General features: G+C 39.6%; 1 protein-coding gene and 1 pseudogene across 4 annotated transcripts; both read right to left on the bottom strand.

Annotated features, from left to right (window-relative positions):
- Window positions 1-978: 978 nt before the first annotated feature.
- On the bottom strand, window positions 979-22,020 carry LOC136165225 (pantetheinase). Of its 4 annotated transcripts, none has more exons than XM_065931331.1 (9): window positions 21,665-22,020; window positions 18,879-19,035; window positions 17,475-17,605; window positions 12,646-12,838; window positions 11,391-11,682; window positions 10,594-10,955; window positions 5,489-5,659; window positions 4,214-4,348; window positions 979-2,505 (listed from the first exon to the last, which is right to left on the bottom strand). In XM_065931331.1, exons 2-9 carry the CDS (start codon window positions 18,930-18,932, stop codon window positions 2,470-2,472), a joined length of 1,374 nt encoding a protein of 457 aa, XP_065787403.1. In that variant the 5' UTR covers window positions 18,933-19,035; window positions 21,665-22,020; the 3' UTR covers window positions 979-2,469. The 4 variants fall into 4 exon arrangements, with proteins under 4 accessions (XP_065787403.1, XP_065787402.1, XP_065787401.1 ...); XM_065931330.1 differs by lacking the exon at window positions 21,665-22,020 and adding an exon at window positions 3,847-3,901 and having other exon boundaries at window positions 18,879-19,109; XM_065931329.1 differs by lacking the exon at window positions 21,665-22,020 and having other exon boundaries at window positions 18,879-19,109.
- On the bottom strand, window positions 13,616-13,711 carry LOC136165748 (U6 spliceosomal RNA; annotated as a pseudogene).
- Window positions 22,021-22,534: the final 514 nt, after the last annotated feature.

Here is a 22,534-nt window from a genome sequence, read left to right as displayed (position 1 = left end):
TTACCTTGTAAAATGAAGGCAATAATGCTTATTTAAAGGATTGTTTCATGTGAGAAAGTGCCCGTTTTTAGCAGTAAGTTAATTTAAACAGGGAAACCATTAGACTTAGGTGGTTCTAATACCTTAGAAACCTATGTGAGCAAATCAGAACCTAAGCCTGTAAATGCCTCAAAGTTAAGAAATCAAAATCTAAGCACAACCAGTTACAAACAGCCCACTAGACTTTCCCAAATAAGCTAGTTACTTAAGCTATTGCCAATCAAATAATTTCTTGCTTTGGATCTCCATCTTTCCTATAAAAGTCTTGTCTCTAACTCCCGTCAGAGGACTCTCCTAACCACTTTTGGTTTGGTGCTGCCCTATGCAAACTCGTTTTTGCTCAAATTAACTCTTAGAATGTTTAACATGCCTCAGTTTATCCTTTAAAAGTTCATGCTTGAAAACGTTCATTATTATTGTCATTGTTGTTCAGTCCTCAGCAATAATAAAATACAGTTGGGATATTTTAAAAATAAACACAGTTGTTGGTTCTGCTACACGTGGATGTCCCAATGCAATGGATGCTAAAGAACTGTTAAGGGCTGGAATATAATGGCTATTCTTTGAGAGTGTGAGGGGTGGGATATTTCCTGGCTCCAGAAAATAAGGGTGAGGGCCATGCATTCCTGCTGGGGTATTTTTATTTTGCATTTGTTTATTTTTTCCCTTTTTGCAACTTTGAATTTTTGGGGAGACCAGAGATCAAGACAACGTGGGAATATCCTTATCACAGTGAATAGACCACAGGTATTTTGAACCTTCTCCAAGGACTGACTACTCTTGGAATCTAGAAGTTCTGTTTTATTTATGTTTTTATTTCTTTTAATATTTATACAGCTATATTCCTAGATCTAAGGAACTTTTCTCCTTTAGTATCTTCCCCACCAACTTGAAAGTGAATACTTTTAGTAAGGAAAGAAAAAAAATACTATGGCAACATTTTGACAGTTTGGGGGATTTTTTAATGGAAAAAGAAGAATGAATTGAGATGGAGAAAATGTCCCTACCTGAAGCCCACACTAATCACTCTCTCCCAACTCCACTGGCTTCATTAAGTCTCTATTAAACAAGCCATTGAAGCAGCTCTCCCATCATCACAAAGATGCATTTAGTAAGGAATAAAGAAAAAGACAAAGAGTTGGATGAAGAGAGCAACAGTCCGTTGGTTCCTCCAGTCAGCGTTCCACAGCAGTTAGAACATGTCTTCGTGATCACAGCCTTCACATTCCAGAACTACAGCCAGCTGCTTAGCTGGCCAAGACCCTGCTTCTGGCATCTGGGTTCTATTCACCCAGCATTCTGTCTCAAACCTGCATGAAGAATCGCATCAGTCCAGGTCAACTGTTGTCAGCATGCCACCAGACACGGAGTCCCGTTAACCCTAACACCATTCATGTCCCCACAGGGTATGAACCAGATCAGGGACCTCTTGCTTTCTCCAGCATCCATGCCCAGGAAATGTTTGACTGTAGGAAATCTAAGTTTTCTAAGGTTGAGCCAAAACCACAGTCCACAGTTAGGAAAGCTCATGAAGTCTTTAACCCTGGTCACTGAAATTGACCAAGTCGTGAACTATGACTAGAAAGAGCAGCACAGCAGCCAAGAGCTCCTGCCATGCCTGGAGGCTGGGGGAGCCTGAGCCTGGAGGCTGAAGGAGCATGAGTCTGGAGGCTGGAGGAGCCTGAGCCTGGAGGCTGGAGGAGCATGAGCCTGGAGGCCGGAGGAGCATGAGCCTGGACGCCGGGGGAGCCTGAGCCTGGAGGCTGGGGGAGCATGAGCCTGGAGGCCGGAGGAGCATGAGCCTGGAGGCCGGGGGAGCATGAACCTGGAGGCTGGAGGAGCATGGAGGCTGGGGGAGCATGAGCCTGGAGGCTGGAGGAGCATGGAGGCTGGGGGAGCATGAGCCTGGAGGCTGGAGGAGCCTGGAGGCTGGGGGAGCATGAGCCTGGAGGCTGGAGGAGCATGAGTCTGGAGGCTGGGGGAGCATGAGGCTGTAGAGCAGGACTCAGACCTCCAAGTGCAAGCAGGCTCATTTACCTGTAGGATGCATTTTTGATTGTTGACTTTTGAAGAGATGCATAGTGCTTCCTGCTTGAGATCACCATACCCAAGCAAACCTTTCTCTCATAAGCATTTTTCTAGAAGCACAAACAACACTGACTCACATTTTAATCTGCACCTGTGTCCAACTAGGTGCCCCTTCATAAGTGCCAAGGCCTCAGAGTATAGTCACTGGGGTATATCTGTGTGTGTGCATGCGAATGTATGAATGAACACGTGTCTTTTGCATTATCATCCATTTTAAGAACCTTCATTTTTAGTTTTTAAAGAAAGTGCCATATTTTTATTAGATTGTGGAGAATCCTCATGGTTTTCCTCTGCTGCTTTTTTCTCTCCTCCTTCCCATTCAGCATTGCTTCACGTTAGACCTTATTTACTTTTCCATGCTTCTGTCTTTGGATTGAGCTGTTGATCAAGTGAGCATCACAATTATTTTAAGCAGAAGAAATAAAAATTACAGTTAAAAAGCACATCAAAACTATCATTAAAAAATCTATATGCATTAAAGAAATCCAGAGTGAAAATAACCAGAGCTGTGTATGAACACAGTAAATGCCATTTTTTAGAGTAAATTCACTGCTGCAATGTTTAATTTAAAAAAAAAAAATCACTTTAAGACAATGTAGAAAATTTGTCACAGGAAAAAATATCAGATAGTATATTAATATGAGCAGTTCTTAAATTATCTCCAGGAAAATTTAAAAACTAGAAACTAACACAACATTGTAAAGCAATTATACTTTCATTAAAATTTTTTAACTAAAAATAAAATAAAAAATGTTATTTCTTTCAGAAATGTCAGTAAAGACCAAATGCAACAAAAGACTATGATGTGGTATCTTAGAATGATTAAATATTAATCATGTTTATAAAATTATGTTCACTTGTTTGGGGTAATAGCCTATTAGACATATTTGGCCATAAGTTAATCAAGGTAATCTTTTTGTGATAATAATATAACAGAAAGCAAATGAAAATATTTTATTTCTCTTTGAGTGGAAGAATAAGAAAGACACTCAAGGATAATTTGCCCTAACTTGTTTTCAATACTAAGACGAATTGTTCTTTAATACTTTAGAGCAGGAGATGGCAATATTTCTCTGTAAAGGTAGTAAATATTTTCAGCTTCTTTGGCCATATAGTCTATACAGTCTCCATCACAGCTACTCAATTCCATAACTGCAGCGTGAAAAACACCATCAACAATACTGAACAAATGAACATGGCTTTCTTCAATAACACTTTAGGTATGAAGACTGAAATTTGAATTCCAAATGATTTTCATGTGTCACAAAATATTAGTCTTTTTTTAATTTTCTTTTTCAAATCTTCATAAACCTAAAAACCTTTCTTAGCTCACAGGCCATTAAGAAGCCAGATTTGATAAACGTCTACTTTAGACACCCTATTAATTTTCTTACAGGTTGACAAGACAGGCAAAGCTCTAAATAGGCAGTCAATCACCACTGAAAAGCACATAAAAAATCTTCAGGCTCTTGAGTAGGTTTCTAGATGTAAGCTCAGCTGCTCTCTGGGGTACATTAGTGCTAGCTATCAAGCCACACCCAATTGGCTTTTGAGTTTACTGACTTTTTAATCAAAATATACAGAGTGGCTGAACCATTAGAAAATACATGCACTTTGAACAATCAGGGGTGATAGGATTTTAGCAATAAATACATCACAATTGGCTTTCCTGTGAGAGTCCCATATCACTGTAAAAGTTAACATATGTACAATACTTACCATGAGCTGGGAAGTTGTCTAAGCACTTTAACTGTAGTAACTTATTTAATTCTCACTAAAAAAAAAAAAAAAAAAAAAAACCTAACAGATGGGTATAATTGTTGTTCTTTTTCAAAATTTTGTCACTTTATCTACTTTATATTGTCTGGTGTGTGTGTGTGTGCATGCGTGTGTGTGTTCTAAACAAGAGAAAAAATGTGTTAGCAATTCATTGATATGAATGATCATGAGCACTATTATCAAAATCCCAGGTCCATTCTTCTTTTCATATTCATTATTTTTTAAATGATCCAAAGTAAAGATAGAAAGTGTAAATATTCTACCAATCTAATGAGTACACAATAGGCATTATAACTGTGAACATTACCCTTAGCGCTTGTGCGGTGAGGGCTGGTAAAGCATTTGGCGCACTATCCTTCCCATATAACCTTCCAAAAAGAGTCACCGTCAGAACAGGTCCAGATGTTGGCTTCAGGCTGAACAAGCGTCCGTCACTTGATACCTAATTAAAGCACAGGGAAGCTGAGAATAACTTTCAGTTGTACAACCTCACAACACGCTCTTAAAATTCAGTACAATTGGATGAAGAAACAATGGAAGTAATGGCCATATTCTACTCCATCTGAAAAACTTGAAAAGGTACAGAGAAAAATTGGAGCTATAGAATTGGCACTTACTGAAATGGCTGTATTCTACATCTTATAATTTACTCATCTGAGAAGGCATCCCATGAGTTCATAAACACAAAACAATGGATTTGAGACTATATGAGAGAACTCTTGTTCTCTCAGGCAAGAAAGACTCCTCCAAAGGATCAGGAGGGCTTGACCAAGGTGGGGTTGAGCTGAGCATCTATCATCCCTCATACTCATCACAGCCTCCCTATCCACCCACTGTCCTCAACTCTCCACAGTAACTGTTTGGACCAAGAAAGGGGAGTAAGATTGGCACCTGCAGGCAGTCAGTGGGAGAATGTGGCTGAACAGAACACTTGAGCAGGAAGAAATTACTTCTGGCGTATTCTTTTTAAAAGGGTTGCTTCTTGCCAGTTCAGCCGCTATCTGATTCTCCTTCAGCTTTTCTTTCTTTCCTTTTCTAGATGGTCATCCAGGGCCTTCGAACACACCACAAAAAGAATTCTTTTCAACTGTCCTAGGCCATCCCTCCCCTAAACAAGGAGGCTTCCTCTGGTAGGACTGGTCCTGCAATTCTTCTCTAGTCTTCTTTCTACTTGACAGACCTTAAACCGTCCAGCCCGCTCTCTGAAGTCCCCACAGTAAGGTATGCTACTTTACACTAGCTTTTCTCTAAAATAGGGGTCCCCAACCTCCAGGATCTAATGCCTGATGATCTGAGGTGGAAATGATGTAACAATAAAAGAAATAAAATGCACAGTAAGTGTTATGTGCTTTTTTGTTGTTGTTCAGTAGCATCCCAAAACCATTCTCCCTGATGGTCCGTGGAAAAATTGTTTCCCAAAGAGGTTCCATGTGCCCCATGTCCTCGATCAGCCCTACGGCCAATTTTACTCTCTCCAAATGAAGACTGTCATGATATCTGCAAGCACTTGGGCAGGTTTTCTACTCAAAAGATGCTTCTTCTTACATAAAATGATTTATCAATATTAAGCAAAGATTTGTACCTGAAATTCTCCGGGTGCAAGCTGAATTTCACTCAGCAACACCTCAGGAAAGACATACTGGGTTGCGAACGTGCCACTGAGGGAGAACATTTCAAACCTGGTGGAAGCAGTCTCAACTGAGTCACCACAAGTGTCTAAGTCTGTTGTTTTACACTTCAGCAGAGTACAAATCTAGGAACAAAATAACAGAACAATACGTTTAAAAACAGTTAAGCCTTAGGAAAGCCAATTGAAACACTCTCTTGATCTAGCAAAAAATGTCTAGGTCCTTTTGTTTATAATGTTTGTTATAATATTGCTTCCTCATTAGACTAATCTGCTTTCTTGCTGAAAACTACTGCAATTAGCAAAAAAAAAAAAAAAAAAAGACTTCAGGCCCTAGTGTTTTCTGTGTACATGCCAAGTCACTTCAGTTGTGTCTGACTCTTTGTGACCCTATGGGCCATAAGCCCATCAGGCTCCTCTGTCCATGGGATTTTCCAAGCAAGAATACTGGCTGTGCCCTCCTCCAGGGGATCTTCCTAACCCAGGGATCAAACCCGCATCTCTTACATCTATTTCTGCAATTCACTATAAAAAGATTAAACCACATAAAGAAATAATAGGTCCTTGGTCTATAGCCATGAACAATTATACCTTATTGTTTTCAAGTTAGCCATGCTTTTAGTAATCAAGAGTGTTCAATTGTCTTTAGAAAGTTTAGACACTAGTTTAATTTCTATCTTATCATCTATTTGTAACAATGAAGGAACTTTGAAGTTGCAGAGAACTCTAGAGTTGGTCTAGAGCCAATCTGTGAACTGGAAGAATCACATACCCTACACCCGAGCAAGAGCTGAAAGCGCTTTCCTTATCCTACGTAGTTACACTATAATACACTATATTACAAAGTTATCTGTGTGAAAATTTAAGTGTATGAACCATCTCACCACGTGGATGCAAAGCCCCCAAAAGGAAGAACCTTCTTCACTTATCTCCATCTATACTGCATCTTCAAAATTTTACTCCAAGCCACCTTCATTTATTGCCTGACTAAAGCAATGGCCCTTAACTGGTCTTCCTCCTTCCACATTTGAAGTTGGAGAGCAAGTGTTTTTGGGCAAGTGTGTCAAGACGGGATGCAAACAACTTTCACATAAAGGTACAGTGAATACACGCTTCTACTTTGTTCCCTTGCAATCCTACTAAAACAAGCATTATTATTATTGTGGAAGATGTGAACCCACAAGATTAGGAGAACAGGAGGAGGATAGACTAGAGCACAAGTTTAGAAGTTTGGGTGTTGATACAAAAATGGTGACTGAGGAAGCAACCCACATGCCTGTCCACAGACTATTGGATTAAAATGATGTGGTACATATGTACAAAGGAGTCTTTGGAAGCTTTGTGGCTAAGTGTGTCCAACTCTTCTGCAATCCCACGGACTGTAGCCTGCCAGGCTCTTCTGTCCATGGGATTTCCCAGGCAAGAATACTGGAGCGGGTTGCCATAGTCTTCTCCAGGGGATCTTCCCAGCCCAGGGATCAAAACAGTGTCTCCTGAATTAGCATGGGGAAAGCCTAGAATCAACCTGTCTACATTGCAGAATGGGCTTCCTGGTGGTTCAGATGGTAAAGAGCCTGCCTGCAGTGCAGGAGACCCGGGTTGGATTCCTGGGTCAGGAAGATGCCTTGGAGAAGGGAATAGTTACCCACTCCAGTATTCTCGCCTGGATAATTCCATGGACAGAGGAGCCTGGTGGGCTACAGTCCATGAGGTCACAAGGAGTTGGACATGACTGGGTGACTTTCATTTTCGCTTTCACACTGCAGAATACTCAAAAGATTCCATCCCTGAGAGCACTAGGCACCTCAGTAACTGAGAGTAAGTTGAGGTGCTTAACGAAAGGAAAACTGGTAGGAAGTTGTTAAGGGTGCCTCAATGCTGAGTCCCCAGACACGGACGGGCAACTAGCCTTCCCCAGTTCCAGTAAAAGATGGAACCTTTATTTCCAGAGAGGGGAAAGCAGACAGTGTTTAGATGGAGACTCTGAACGACTCAGGAAGGAGAGTTTTTGAATGAATCATGCTGAATAGCGATACCAGGCCCTTCTACCTGGCATTTCCCCAACTTGACTGTCTTGTTCAGTCACCCAGTCTTTTCCACCTCTTTGTGACCCCATGGGCTGCAGCATGCCAGGCCTCTCTGTCCTCCATCAGCTCCCGAAGTTTGCCCAAGTTCAGGTCCGTTGCACTGGTGATGCCATCCAGCCATCTCATCCTCTGACACCCTCTTCTCCTTCTGCCCTCAATCTTTCCCAGCTTCAGGGACTTTTACAATGAGTCAGCTGCTGACTCTCTACATTCTGTTAAAGCAGTGTTTTTCCTTCTGGAATAGGGTTTCCTAATACATTACAGGACAGGAATCCCAGTTAAATCTGAAGTTTATGTAAACTAAAAATACCCAAGCCAGTTTTTAATATCAATATGTCCCAACTATTACCTGGACATATTTGTTTTTAATCTGTATTTATCTGAATTTTGAATTTACTGGGGCACCCTGTATTTTTATTTGCTAAATTAAGCAAACTTATTTAGTAAAGGAATTAGAAGAATTTTGAAATATGGGAAACTGAATCATCCCCAAAGGAAGTCTCTAAAGACACTTGCCTCAGGGATTCTTCTCGTAAAAAGCCCAGCTAGAATGTCCCCCCATGAAGCATAAAGTTGGCAAGTTATCAACCACATGCTCAGAATCTTCAATCAGTTTCAGTTGAAAAAAAAAAAAAAAAGCAAGAAAAGGGTCATCATACATGTGAAGAAATTTTCTAAATTTAGAATTTTAAATTTAAAAACCTGTCTGGCACGGGTGGCTTAGCTGAAGGATCACTGTCCGGCAATAAAAACAGAGAGTGTCTTGGATTTACTTGGAGCAGTAAGCAACCTCCCAACACTAAGAAGAGACCTATCGCTGATCCCCTCAAGTGGAGTCAAGACTTTGGGGCAGGCAGAGAGGCAGATAAGACTGCGAGGGAAGGAGGGAAAAGAGAGGAAGAATTGAAAGAATGCTATCTTGTTTTATAATCATTTCTTTAAACTTAAAAGTAGATCACAAATAATAAAAAATAATATATCACATTTTTTTATTTTAAAAAGCAGTACGGCAATAAAATACCATACATATGTACCACATATATAATGCAATATATGTCAATATGCCATGTAATATATGATAATATTCATGTGGCAATAGATACTCTTCTACAACATAATTTTAAAAACTTATTTCCAATCATTGGACTTTTTCTACCTGTGTTCTTGATAGCATTTTCCCCCCTTTCTTCTAGCACCTCAGAGCTCTGAGAAGGAATATTGATTCCTCCCACATTTTCATCCTTTCCTTTTTTGTTGCTCTTTCTCTTAGGCCTATAAAGATAACCAAGTTTCTTTCATCTATTGGAAAAACAGAAACAGCATTACCATGAGTCTCTGTCTAGCTCCTATCTTGCTTCCTTTCTTCCTGAATCAGATATGCTTTTTGAAGAAGAAATATTCACTCATTCTTTGAATATACCCACTTACCTCTCACTTTTCAACCCACTGTAATCTGTCTTTCACTCTATCATTCTGAGCCCAGGAGATTCCAACAAAATTATATATTATTCATGCAATAATGGTAAACCTATTGCACAATTACACTTCACAGTTTCCTCCTTCTGAGAGTCTCTACTTACCTTACCTTTCATAAGAGTTCTCTTTAAATGCTCCTTTATTTCTCAATCATAATTGCAGGTTCCTATTCTTCTGTTTATTTCCTGCCCAAACACAGGAGCTTCAAAAGATTCCACCTTTAGCTCACTATTCTTTACCATTAGTCAGCTTTTGCAATTCACTCTTTCTTGTGGGTTTATCACAACTTTTTTCCTGCTGATTTTCAAAACTGTATTTCTAAATCTAATATCTCCCTTAAGTGTCATATTACATTCGATAGCCTACTGGATACAACTGAATGTCCCCAAAGTAATGAAAAGCCCACACATCCAAAGCTGAATTTACCATCTCTCCCACTACCATCCAGTTTGCTCCTCCTCTCTAATCCTGATCTGTCAAAGCATCCCATTCATCCAGCCATTCTTGCCAGAAACCTGGTACATTCTAGACCCTTCATTCTGTTTTCCTATTCCATCTCAAATCAGCTACTAAGATTAGTTTTCTAAATATTTCTTGACTCCATATCCTTATTTTATTCATATGAACATAATCTTGATTGAAGCCCTTGCAGGACTATTTTAATAGTACAACTAGTCATTTTGCCCTGTGTTTCATGATCCACAGTGCAACCAAAACGATTTACTCATAAACAGTTGTGACAGCATCATTCCCTTGCTGAACACCTTCTGGCAGAAACCATCACTGATAGAACAAAGTCCACATCTTAGGAATGACAGGTAAGGTCCTGCAGGGTGTGATCCTGGCTCTATGCTCATCTTCCATCCATCCTCGCTTCCTATGCTAACACTTTAGTGACCCAGCTGTTTGTTCATTTCTGTATACCCTGCTTTTTGACACATCCACCCCCTTGCTCAGGCTCTTCACCCTATCTTGAATTCCCTCCCACTTTTTTTCTCCTAGATAAAACAGCATAAACTCAAGCATCATGTCTTCAGAAACTTTCCTGGATCTCCAAATTAGACTAAATGTAGCTCTTTATTATTCTTACAGCAAAATGCACCTTCTTTGTTCAATCACACGCCAACCTGTGCTGAAGCTATGGTCATCTGTCTTTCTCTGCTACGAAATTCCCCAAGAGGAGGGTCCATGCCTACTCATCTTCATCTCATTAGTGCTAAATATATATCTGGTATGTGTTTGGCATTCAAGAAATGTTTGCCAAAACGAGCAAGCATTGGACTGACATCTAAGATCAAAAGTTTTAGCAAATAAAAATTTAGGATACCCAACTAAAGAGAAACTTTAAGTAAACAGTCAATTTTCTTAGTATACACATAAACACCAAAGTAGGACATACTCATAATAAAAGTAATCCATTGTTTTTTTCAAATGCATGTTTAACTGGATGTCCTGTGTTTTATCCAGTAATTCCCCTGCCATCAAAACAATCATTACCTGTAAATAATAGGTCCCTTCAACAGTGTGTAGTCCATCAAATGCTCCCAGGGCATAAACTTCATCTGATCTTTTCTCAGACATCTTGTAACTTAAATGACAACAGAGATCTCTCTGGCAAACTGTGTAATTTCCTCCAATTCCTTTGAGCTCCAAGAAGCTGAATTCATCAAAAAAAACGATGCCTGTAAATTCCTGGTTTCCCATTGAGTAGGCTTTCACACCACTGGCATAGGAAGTCCAATTCACCACTGGCGTGGGGTGTGGGTGGGAGTCCAGTTGTGCAAGGAGGAGTTTTCCCTTCTCTGTTTTCATATCATAGTGAAATGCTCGTGGAGAATCAGGTGCATAGATGCCACTCCCTGGAAATGACAAGTTGGAAATGACGCTTAAAACAGAAAACAAAAAGGAGTTGCATGGGTGTTACAGTTATTCTAAACTCATATGAACATTTAACTTCTTCTAAGCTATATCTTTCATTAATTTCAGTAAAATATGCTGATAAAGTCAGACAGATGAAGTGAAATCCAGTAAAGTATGACATGAAGAAGCCAAGAAGAGAATTTCATGTAAAAAGTAGTGAATTTTGAAAAATAAAAAGAGAGTGTATATTCAAGTTGAATAAAACTAAACCAGTTTATGAAATACTTTGGGTTGAGATTGATTGTACTGCATGTCACCAGCTAGATATGCAAACATTAACAGCTGGAGAAATTTTGTAAAGGAGTACATGTTAGCTAGAAAAAAATATTTTTTTCATTTTTGATTACATCAAAATCTTAAAGGCTACACATTACCTGTCATTTTCTTCAAGGGGTAATGTAGATTAGCTGCTAGGAAGTTGACTTTCATGCCCATCGCCCAAGCTGAGTGGAATTCAATAGCTGACAAATGTGGCAAAACATTCATCCAACCTGTTGGGAAGAGTATGGTGTCCACATGGGAATCGCTCACCAGAGTCACAGCAGGATCATGGAAGAGAATATCAAAGCACGTGAAAATGCCAAACTTTCCAAAGGTGGTGTTGAAAGTCACGACCTCGGGTTCCTTGGGTGCATTGAACTGATCTTCATTCAAGAAAAGGTTTTGCTGCAATAAACAGAAGATGATGGGGGGAAATCTCTTTAAAGAAGTTGGTCCAGATGTCACGGCATCTAAAAAAGCTCAAGCACACATTTATTTTATTAAAGTGTGCCAACCTCATCTACGACCACTGTCTCCATAGGGAAAGAACGTTAGAGAATCAGAGATGATTATGCTGATAGGAACCTTTGGCTCAGGTTCCACATTCGATAGATATGTATAAGGAAGTCCTTATCTATTGACACCTTCTTGAATATTATTATACAAGACATAAAAGTGAAATGATAGCTTCTATTTGCCAAGAGCACTTAACAATTTTCTGCAGACAAAGAACCTTGTTTACTCTTTTTCTCTTTGAAAATAAGACTGTCTGGTAAGATTTTCATTCTAGCTTTAGCCTTTGCCAGGTCATGTCATTAAAAGTACAAGATGCAGGGCTTCTCTGCTGGTTCAATCCCTGGTCCAGGAAGATGCCACATGACGCAGGGCAACCAAGCCCACGCCCCACAGCTACGGAGCCAGTGCTCCAGAAGCCACTGCAATGAGAAGCCGGCAGGCTGCAACAGGGAGGGACCTCCCCTCACCGTAACTGGAAAAAAACCCACACGCAGCAACGAAGACCCAGTGCAGTCAAAAATAAATAAATAAATAAATATCTTTTTTAAAAAAGGAAAATGATCATCCATCATTAAAAAAAAAAAAAAGGACAAAGTCCAAAAGGCAATATTTTATTTCAAGGTGGGTCACTCCTACTGACTCCCACACACTTCTAATGACACACTCCTGTGTTCTTAAATGTACAGGAAATATACTTTTTCTAGGACCTTGCCACAAATAATCACTACTTTCTATGCTTTGTTTAGACCCTGTTTCCAAAATGAGCTTATTGTCAGCAATAATGATTGTTTTCCTTGTTCACTTTATCTTACTAAGCATTCAGTAACTGAATTATTTGCAAATAAATTCTACCTTATGGTAGCGTGCCACCAGTTTTCCCTTAGAATCAAACACCACATCAGTATTGTATTGGTAACGACCGTCAGGGGGACACTGAGGGTCACTGGCGTTGCATGACTTCTTGTCCCCGATATTTGCCACAACGTAGATGGAGTTGTCCTTGGCCAGACAGCTGAGTCTATGTTGCACTGGGGTATGGCCAAATCTGTTATATATTCATTGGAAGAGGAAAAAAAAACAAAGCTTAGCTTTTAATAGAATTCAGAATGAGAGTTTCCTGAATATATATGTAAACACAAAAATTAATTCTAAATAGCATAGATAGAAGGGAAAGATTAAAACAAGAAACTTCAAAGGAAGTACATGTTTGTGGCAATTTGGTTGTAGAAAACTATTCTATGATGAGATTCTGGGCTATGTATGTTTTTCATAGCATTTATCATCATCTGTTAATTATTATATTTATTTATATGCTCATCTTAGGCCTCCCTGGTCAAACAGCTGATAAAGAATCTGCCTGCAGTGCAGGGGAGCTGGGTTTGACCCCTGGGTCAGGAAGATCCCCTGGAGAAGTGAATGGCTACCCACTCCAGAACTCTTGCCAGGAGAATTCCATGGACAGAGGATCCTGGCGGGCTACAGCCTGTGGTGTCGCAGAGTCGGACATAACTGAGTGACTTTCACTTCATAACGTATATCACATCTTATAGATATTATGGGACAAAGACCCATATCTCCTGTTTGCTGAACCCACGTCTGAAAGAAAAATGGCATTAAAAACATTCTGAATGAAAGAACAACATCTTGGAAGTAAGATGATTCTGGGAAGATGATACCTGGAATCCCATCTTTCCACCTAATTCTAGGACTTCATCCGTTTCTTCCAAGCTGTCCAATTTGTTGCGTATAATTGTTCATAGTAGTTTCTTATGATCCCTTGTGTTCCTGTGGTATCGGTTACAAAGTACCCCCTTTCATTTCCAAAAATATGGAATGTTTCAGGGATTTTCACGCCATCCTTGCTTGGGGGACAATACTCGTCTTCTCTGTCTTGTTCCACTTTTAGTGTATGCGCGGCATAAGAGGAGTTCCTGCCTAATGGGTATAGAGTTTGAGTTTTGCTTGATGTTCTGGAGAAGGACACGATGGTTGCATAACAAGGTGTATGTTCTTAATACCACTGACTACATTTAAGGGTGGCTAAGATTCTAAATCTTATGTAATGTGTATTTTACCTCACTTTTTTTTTTTAAGTGGGAAAAAAGCCTTGGCAGTAGAAAGGGAAATCTTGTTCAGGAAACTAGCCACTCTCTCTGGAGCAATAGCATCTTTAGGGGAAAAAAGGGAATTTTAAAGATGCATTTTGGGTCATAGGAGAAGAGGTCTGTACAAGAAGTTAAGAAATCTTTTCCAAATGTAATAGACAAAGAGGTACCATTAGATGTTTTGAGAACAGAAGTCACATGATATGAATTTTCTTCAAGATTAGTAGGTTATTGAAACATAGAATGTACTAGAATATCAGACTATAAATGTGGGGAATCATTAGAAAGCTGTTATCTTAGTTCAGTTTAGAAGAAATAAGGGTTGGATTAGAGCAGTGCCAGCCTGTATGGAAAAACAGAAACACTGAAATATTTGTTAATGCTTGATTTCTTTATTCCTTATCATGTTACCAGTAGTTGTCCCAGTAAAGCAATTAAAACACAATTTTGAACAGTAAGACCTCAGAGTATATAACATATAGCCATATTTATTCTTTATTGGCATAACACTGAAATAATAAATGGCTAATAGAAGGTAATTGAAGAATATCTGAGAAAGCTGTGATAACTATTGGAAGAATGAAAATTTGGTGCCATCTGCTGGCAATATAATCAAAACCATAGCAATGAAAAAATCAACGAGGATAGGAAACATCTTTTAAAATTATTATTTTAATGCATCTATATAAATGACCATTTAATAATACTTCCCTTCACTTGCTTAAATTAATATCTGAAATGCACAATATAAATATGAGACATTAAACCATTAAACCATTTGAAACATGTCAAATCTTTTCAAATACTCTAAGTGGTAGAATAGGCACATGAAATAGAACCCTACTGTTCTGGATTTCTAAAACAGCCCTGATTGCATATTTTCCTCTTGTCTATATTAATTTTGAAAGCTTATCATATATTCTAATCTATTTCCATCTAAACTAATTGTTCAAACTCTTTGCTATACCCAGAAAGGCTCCCAAATTCTTTGTTAGACCACAAGTTTTGATTTGGAGTTTCAAAATGCATTTGGCTTATGTTAGCCTGAATCTGTTTCTCACTTAATCCATAATATTTTCTAAGCCCCTAATAAATGCAGAGTTCTGTCCTAGGTCTACTGGGAACAGAAAAAGGAGGTGAAATGGAAGAATTAAAGTGTATTTCCTAAGGCAAAGTATTCAATCTCAAAATATAATAAAAACTGTCAGTTATGAAAGACAACTTTTCCTAACTTTTAAGAAGTGCACATGAAACATTTAGCAAATATTTGTTGGGTCCTACCACTACACGGAGGCGTCCCTGGTGGCCCAGTGGCAAAGATTCTGCCTGCAATGTGGGAACCGCAGAAGACACAGGTTTGATCCCTGGGTTGGGAAGATCCCCTGGAGGAGGGCATGGTAACCCACTCCAGTATTCTTGCCTGGAGAATCCCAAGGACAGAGGAGCTTGACAGACTACAGTCCATAGGGTTGCACAGAGTCGAACACGACTGAAGTGACTTAAGATGCGTGCACAGGCATGCACCACTACAGGAAACACCATGCTAGACACGTGGGCATCTGGGGAAAAGGCATTCTACGCAGAGCTGTCCACGTGCACAAGGTGGGAGATACTGGGGAAAGCAGGGCTGGTGCACTTCAAAATCCTCTTCAGACTTCTACCGTCTTCATCCAAACACCAGCATCTCTTTGCCTAGGTTACCATCATAGCTTTTAAACTATCTCCTGCATTTTTACTGATCTTTCTGGACTCTTGTCTCCATGAGGACACAGGAATGATCCTTATAAAACTGAAGCCAGAGCATGTCACTTCTCAGCTCAAAACTCACTTAGCTTTCTCACCTAAGTACCAAAATCATTAGTCTGGCCCATGGACCCTTTTACTATCGGGGCCCTCCAAGCTGTCTGTCTTTCTGCCTCCATCTCCTACTTTTCTCCCACTTCTTCACATCATTTCATCCACACTAACTTTGTTGCTGTTCCTAATATGCCAAACATGCACTCTGACCACGGAACCTTGGTGTTTAGAATTCCCTTGGCCTGGAAGGTTCTTTTCTCAGATACCCACATGACTTCCTCCCTCACTTCCTTTAAGTCTTGCTTAGATACCACCATGAAGCCCTCTGATAGCATAAAAATTTAGACCTCATACTTTCCACCATATTCACCTCTCCTGTTTTATTTTTTTCCTATAATATTTATTTCTACTCCATACTGTAGATAGGTTGACAGGTGATAGATAACTAAACAAATATCTTTTTTTAAAATTTCAGTTGGCTGTTTTCACACTTGAATATAAGCTCCAAAGGACAAAGTTTTTTAGTTCTTTTTGTTCACTCCATTGTCCAGAACTGTGCTTGGATATAACAGGTATTCAAAAACTGTGTTAAGTAAAAGCAAGGACAGAGATTTTATTGGTTGATGGAAAAAAAGAAAGACTACCAGACTTCTTGAAGTGGAACAAATGCAACACCCTGGTGGGAATTCTCAGATAGGCCCTAGGAAATTTGGTTCTAGGGAAAGGTCATTCAGAAAGAAAGAAAGGCAATTCCTAATGGGAGTAAGAACGAAAGGCTTGTCATTTAGAACTGAACCTTGAGCATAGGACATGGTTAAATAAGAAATAATTATGCTGCAATGAAATTAAAATAATTTGTTAATATTAAGGTAAATAATAGTGAACTTTGTCAAAAATCAAGGTGTCCCTATATGCAGACACAGTTGTTAAGTTTGTGTGGTTTTGAGAGCTTTTCCAAAAAAGGAATTCCTACAGTTTTAGCAATGGTGCATTTGGAAATGTGAGTCAACTGACATGATTCTCTTAAATGTATAGTTCATATGTTTTCCTTATATTATAATAGTGTAGTTTTATCAGACTTCATATTTCTTATTCTAGATTTGACTTAAACCACTTATATGGGACTTCCCTGGTGGTCCAGTGGCCAAGACTCCGGGCTCCCAAAGCAAGGGGCCCAAGTCCAATCCCTGGTCAGGGAACTTGACCCCGCATGCAGCAACTAAGCTCCAGCACAGCCATATAAATTAAAAACAGAAAATAACCACTGACACAGTTCTGCTTTACCCACCTCCTAGGTCCTCATCTTAAGCTTTGAGAATTTCATATACTTTCGTGTCATCCAACTGTCTTATTGATGAGAAAGGGAAATTTTTAATATTAAACTGACATGTGACTCTGTTTCACTATTTTCTCACACAGTTTTAAAAGTACAGACCTACACAGGAAAGCAATTTTCTGCTCACCAGTAAGGAGTCAGAAGAGTAGAGTTTGGATATGGTTCTTCCTCTAACCAAACACCCTGTGGCCCTAAGTAAGTTACACTATCATCTCTCCATATTCTTTCCCTCAGTGGAAATTCACATCGGAATTCAATTCTGATGTCATCTTATAGCACTAACTTTATATTCACGTTCCTAACACACATATTTGTAGGAGATGAAAAATTTTAAAATTATCATGAAACTTACAGCTGATAGTGAAGCTTATACAATGATCTACAAAGTTTTCTCAGATAAAGTTAATGTTCATGGTTAAATTCTCCATAATGCATTTCTTTACCTGTCAGGATTATCACAAGGGATCCAGTTCACTTGAGGGTCTGGGATATCCTCCAAGTATGGGTAGATAGATTCCCTGCTGAAGTTAAAACCATAAATGCCATCTTCTGGGGTCACAATGATATGCGCACCCTGTTACAAATGAAGCAGAATCAATATATTTTTCAAATAAGCAAGCAATCAAAGAGGCGACCTGCAAGAGGACCTGAGTGGCTGAGAAACAAAATTTCCTTTTTTTTTCCATCTTATTCTTCTGTTTTTTAAATATATTTATAATTTATTTTCTTTGCCCAACCACTTTCATTTCCTAATCCCATAGTTATCATTTCTATGTCACTTTTTCATTGTTTCATAGCTGCTAATAGTTTTCCAGGCTACTCACAGGCTTGCCACTTGCTGCGGTTGTTAACTATAAACCTAACTCTTCCCTGAATAAACACCCTCCCTGACCTTTGGCCAGTTATCTTGCCTGAGTAGGTCAGGATACTTATCACTCACTCTTCTGCTCCAGTCTTCCCCACCTCATACCTTACAAGTGCAATCCCCACTTCTCAGAAAAGAGCTCTGACATGGTTATCTGAAGGGTGCCAGGCATAGAGGTCCAACCTGAGCTCACCTGCGCAACTCTGGTGGAAGAGTCGCCCTGAAAGCTGCTGTGTGTGTGTGGCCTTTAAGGAAGCAGTTGAACTAAAGGTGAAAAAAACCCTCAGAACTCTTAATAAGCTTTTAAATCTTTGTATGTACAAGAATGTATGTTGATAAATATATGCTATATGTATACATTCATGACTCTCATCAGACTTTATATATCCCTTGTCTTTACCTGCTCTATACATAGCTTATTTCAGCCACATTCATTCAAGCCACACATGCAGATTTAACCCTTCATTCAATTCAAGAACTTACTAAGCACTAACATATGTACTTTTGTAATTAGTATGAAGTATATAATATACACTGGTAAGCAATTTGCAACTTAAGTTAGTTTTGGTGTTACAAACTAACATAATAACTTACAAACTCTGAAGATCACAAAAGTACACCATTACTCTAAGAATAGCTACTGATGCCTGACCCATTCATCCTCCAACCCTCCACCTGTGACAGAAAAGAGCAACAAAATCAACAGAACAGTTGAATTCACAGTAAATTCCTCTAAGATTTGTTGTCACTTAATAATACCCAAGTTGTGTCTTCTAAATATTGCTCTCACTGTTAGGGAAGCATGTAATAGTGTCCTTGCCCTAAAAACTAGGAGCCGGGAGGCCTTTGATTGCAAAACAAGGTCTTGGCTACCCTGAGACATCTGTCATTCCAAAGTGTAACTGACCCTGACAGCGATTCTATCTATGAGGACGCCACCCTTTCTCTACATGGCAGCCAGAGCACACTTGAGAAATGGTACCTGCTTTGATGCTGACGTCACGGCTCCCTCCAGAAGATCCAAATTCCGGTTCATTACTGCCAAGGCCTCTTCAGGAGACACGGGCACGGGGGTGGCATTAGGCAGTATGACTGCGTGCTCATAAACAGCTGCAATAAAGGTATCCAGGGAGCTGGCTCTGGAGACGCAGAGAAACAAAACGGCCACAGAGTTCAGTATCTGAGACACAGTCATGCTGAAGTCCAGCGGCTGCTGAAAAGCAGAGTAAGCCCTGTTATTTATAGACAGAGAGAACACAGAGAGCCACGTGGCTCCTGGAACTTAGTACTTTCAAAATAAATGACAAAAGCTAGCTTTAAGAAAGCCCTGTGATTTTTACATTGCAGACATAGATGTAAACAGATCTTACATAACAAATGACCTTCCCTTCTTACAGGGCTCGGTGAGGATCAAATAAGAAAATGCATGTACGTTTCCATTTGCTAGGGTTGTCATAACAAAGTACCATACACTAGGTGGTTTAAACACCAGAAATGTATTGTCTTGCATTTCTGGGGGATAGAAGTTTCAGAGGAAGGGGTTAGCCGAATTGGCTCCCCCTGAGGGCTGTGAGGGATAGATTTGTTCCTTCCTCTTTCCTTGTATTTAGCTGTCTCCTCCCTGTGTGTCTTCACCCAGTATTCTCTCTGTGGGCACGTCTGAGTCCCCCAAACTTTTACTTTTTTTACAAGGCCACCAGTCAATGGCTTTAGTGCCCATCCTACTCCAGTATGACATCATCTTAAGTGATTACATCTGAAATGATCATATTTCCAAATAAAGTCACATGCTGAGGGGCAGAGGGTTAGAACTTAAGCATATGAATTTCTGGAATTCATACATCCTAGAGCTTCAACACCTAGTAGTTTATGTAAATAACTTGAAGAATAAACAGCTTTTCAATTGTGAGTTATTATTACAATCACCTTGTGAATATTTGAATTTCATATTTTGTTCACTTTCGTTGCCTCAAAATGGTGAAGACTCAGGACAAAGAGGAATATTCATTATCTATATGACATATCACCCCCAAAAGTAATGGCTTCTAAGAGTAAGCTTGTATGATCTCACATTTTCTGTGGGTCAGGAGACCTAGGGCAGCTTGGCTGGGTTCCTCTGTCCCACGATTACCAAAGCTGGACTGGGAAAAGAGTCAGCTCTAAGTTCTCGGCTCACATGGCTCCAGGCAGGCCTTGGGTCCACACTGGCTGTGGCCCAATGCGTTCCTTGCAGTGAAGGCCCCTGGTCGCACTAAAAGGAAACTCATATGCTGGCATCCAGCTTCCCTCAAAGCCAGGTCACAAGAGAACCCACCATCCAAGATAGAAGCCGCAGTCTTTAGTAATGTCATCTAGAAAGTGACAGCCCGTCAATTGTGTTGTATTATATTCATTAAAAGTACGGTGCAGGGACCCCAAAGCTGGTGCTCTGTGACAAGCTAGGGGGGTGGGATGGGGTAGGAGATGGGAAGGGGATTCAAGAAGGAGGGGACACATGTATACCTATGGTCAATTCATGTTCATAAATGGCAAAACCCATCACAATATTGCAAAGCAATTATCCTCTAATTAAAAAGAAATGTAAAAAAAAAAAAACACCCAGTCTGCACACTTGTTGGGAGGGGCTTACTTACCCAAGGGCATATATGAGGCACAGATTACTCTGGACCATCTTAGAGACTGCAAACCACACAAGTCGTAGAGGGTGAGTATAAAGAATGAGAGGGAGAATGAGAAGGTGATAGAGGGAGAGAGAAGAGGGGGAAAATAATGTAAAATAGAAAAAAGCTTAGAAATTTTGGTATGGAATTAGAAGGCAAATTTAGTTGTGAATTAAGGAAAACTTTATGTTTACAGAATTAGTGCTTATGATTATATGTTTTAATTTTAGATTTCGCTTTGGATGGTGTTTTTATTGTTCAGTTTGCAGAAGAGTATGTACGATTATTTTTTTTTTAACTTCAGTACTATCGTAACTTTATTCTGTGACTGCCAAAGCAGCCAAGAGGTTGTGTTTACCAGGTACTCTTAAGTCTGTAGCAAATACCAGCTCCCTCTGCTTGCCGATCTCCTTGGGGTTTTCCCTTCCCAGGTGGGTAGAAATACATGTACTTCAGTACTTCACAAGGGTGTTGACCCGAAACAGACTATGGGATATTTCTCCAGCAAAGATGGGTTTATTCAGGATCAGCAGAGAATTGCAGTTCGGGATCTGCCACCATGGTGAGCAGGGCAAGAGAAAGAATGCTTTTATAGAGAGAAAAAGGAAGTTGAGAGAACTAGAGTAAACAAAAAGTCCCTGGTTTTTCCTTGGCTGAGATCTTGCCACAAAAATTCCTTGCCAGGAAAGGAGAGAGTGGTCTTCTTCCTGCTTGCTCTGCTCTTGTCACGGGACATAAGAACTTCCCCTCCTGGTCCCCCAACTCTATTTAATGGAGGTTTGCATTTATCCTTTTTTTTTTTTTTTTTTCACAAAGAGATTGCAATCATTCCATAAGAATTTATAAAGGAAGCTCTAAAAGAAAAGTTAAAACTGGAATGAGTCACCTAGAGATTTAAAAAGTATACTGCTTTGATCTTATTAGAATTAAAATTTAAATAAGAATCTCCCTTTGTGTTTCCAGTTTGACGTAACAAGAGTTTCGAAGTCCTCTCATTTTCTCAACCAAAAAACAACAACAACTACAACTGAAAAGCAGCAACTTTTTTAGATGTCAGAAAACTGAAGTCAGCACACATCACTACCCCCAAAATTAGAGACAGGCTTACCTGGAGTAGAAGTCCACTCAGGCAGCCAGTCCTGGTATGATCACTCCAACTGTGTTTGCCAAATTACTGGACAGGCTTGTGAGATAAACACGGAGTGGGAGGGAGGGTGTGGAGGAGGTTTCAGTATTAGGAGGGTCCTCACATTTTTCTGACTTTTCTCCAGAAGCCCAACCAGGTTCTCTGAGGGAATAATGAGGAAGTAAAATATCCTGTGCTGCTTCTTATAGGAGAAGGAAAAATGCACCTACTTTGAAATACATCCAGAGCGTTCTGTTCTCTTAACCAAACCTGTCTTCAATGGAAACAATTTACTAGAGCCTAACCTTTCTGGGGGACAGTAAAACCCCATCTCTAACCCCCTTTAACCTGCCTGTCCCAACTAAAGGAGGAAAGAAGACAACTGAAAAACACTTGTGAAGGTCACAACCCAGGGACACAATCCTATTATAAGACAGAGATTTAATAGGGCTATTAAATAGCCCTACTTAAGCTGATGGATGGAATTCTATTGCAAGAACAACAAAAAATAAATAGATTTAACAGACAGAGGGCTAGATAACTCCTCCCCTTCCCCCACATTTACTACTACATCAAGATTCCAGTCTACCTGACACATACCATTTGGGAGAAATCCTTACGTGGATGATTGTTCTTGCAATAGAATTCCATCCACCAGCTTAAACTGGGACTGGTGATACCAATAGCCTCTCTTATGATGCCTCAGTTAAATTTCTGATCCCTAATATTACCTAAAAATTGGATTTGCCTCTTGGTGTGTATATCTTGAGCCAGAAGATATAATCAACCCAAAGGGCGGAAGGAAGGATTTTTTTTTTAACTTGCAACAAGTTAGAACACCGAGGATATTGC

This window comes from Muntiacus reevesi, chromosome 3 (genome assembly GCF_963930625.1).
Source record: "Muntiacus reevesi chromosome 3, mMunRee1.1, whole genome shotgun sequence".
NCBI classification, from domain to species: Eukaryota; Metazoa; Chordata; class Mammalia; order Artiodactyla; family Cervidae; genus Muntiacus; species Muntiacus reevesi.
This window is presented reverse-complemented; position numbering and strand designations above follow the sequence as displayed.

What these genes read in the sequence shown, in the direction of transcription:
- LOC136165225 (XM_065931328.1), bottom strand. Translation starts at nt 19,091, where the DNA reads ATGACTGTGTCTCAGATACTGAACTCTGTGGCCGTTTTGTTTCTCTGC. An exon ending in TGGTGGCACGCTACCATAAG is followed by an intron (nt 11,683 to 12,645) that starts GTAGAATTTATT and finishes TGTTTATTGCAG; the next exon opens with CAAAACCTTTTCTTGAATGA. An exon ending in CCCCTTGAAGAAAATGACAG is followed by an intron (nt 10,956 to 11,390) that starts GTAATGTGTAGC and finishes TGTCATTTCCAG; the next exon opens with GGAGTGGCATCTATGCACCT.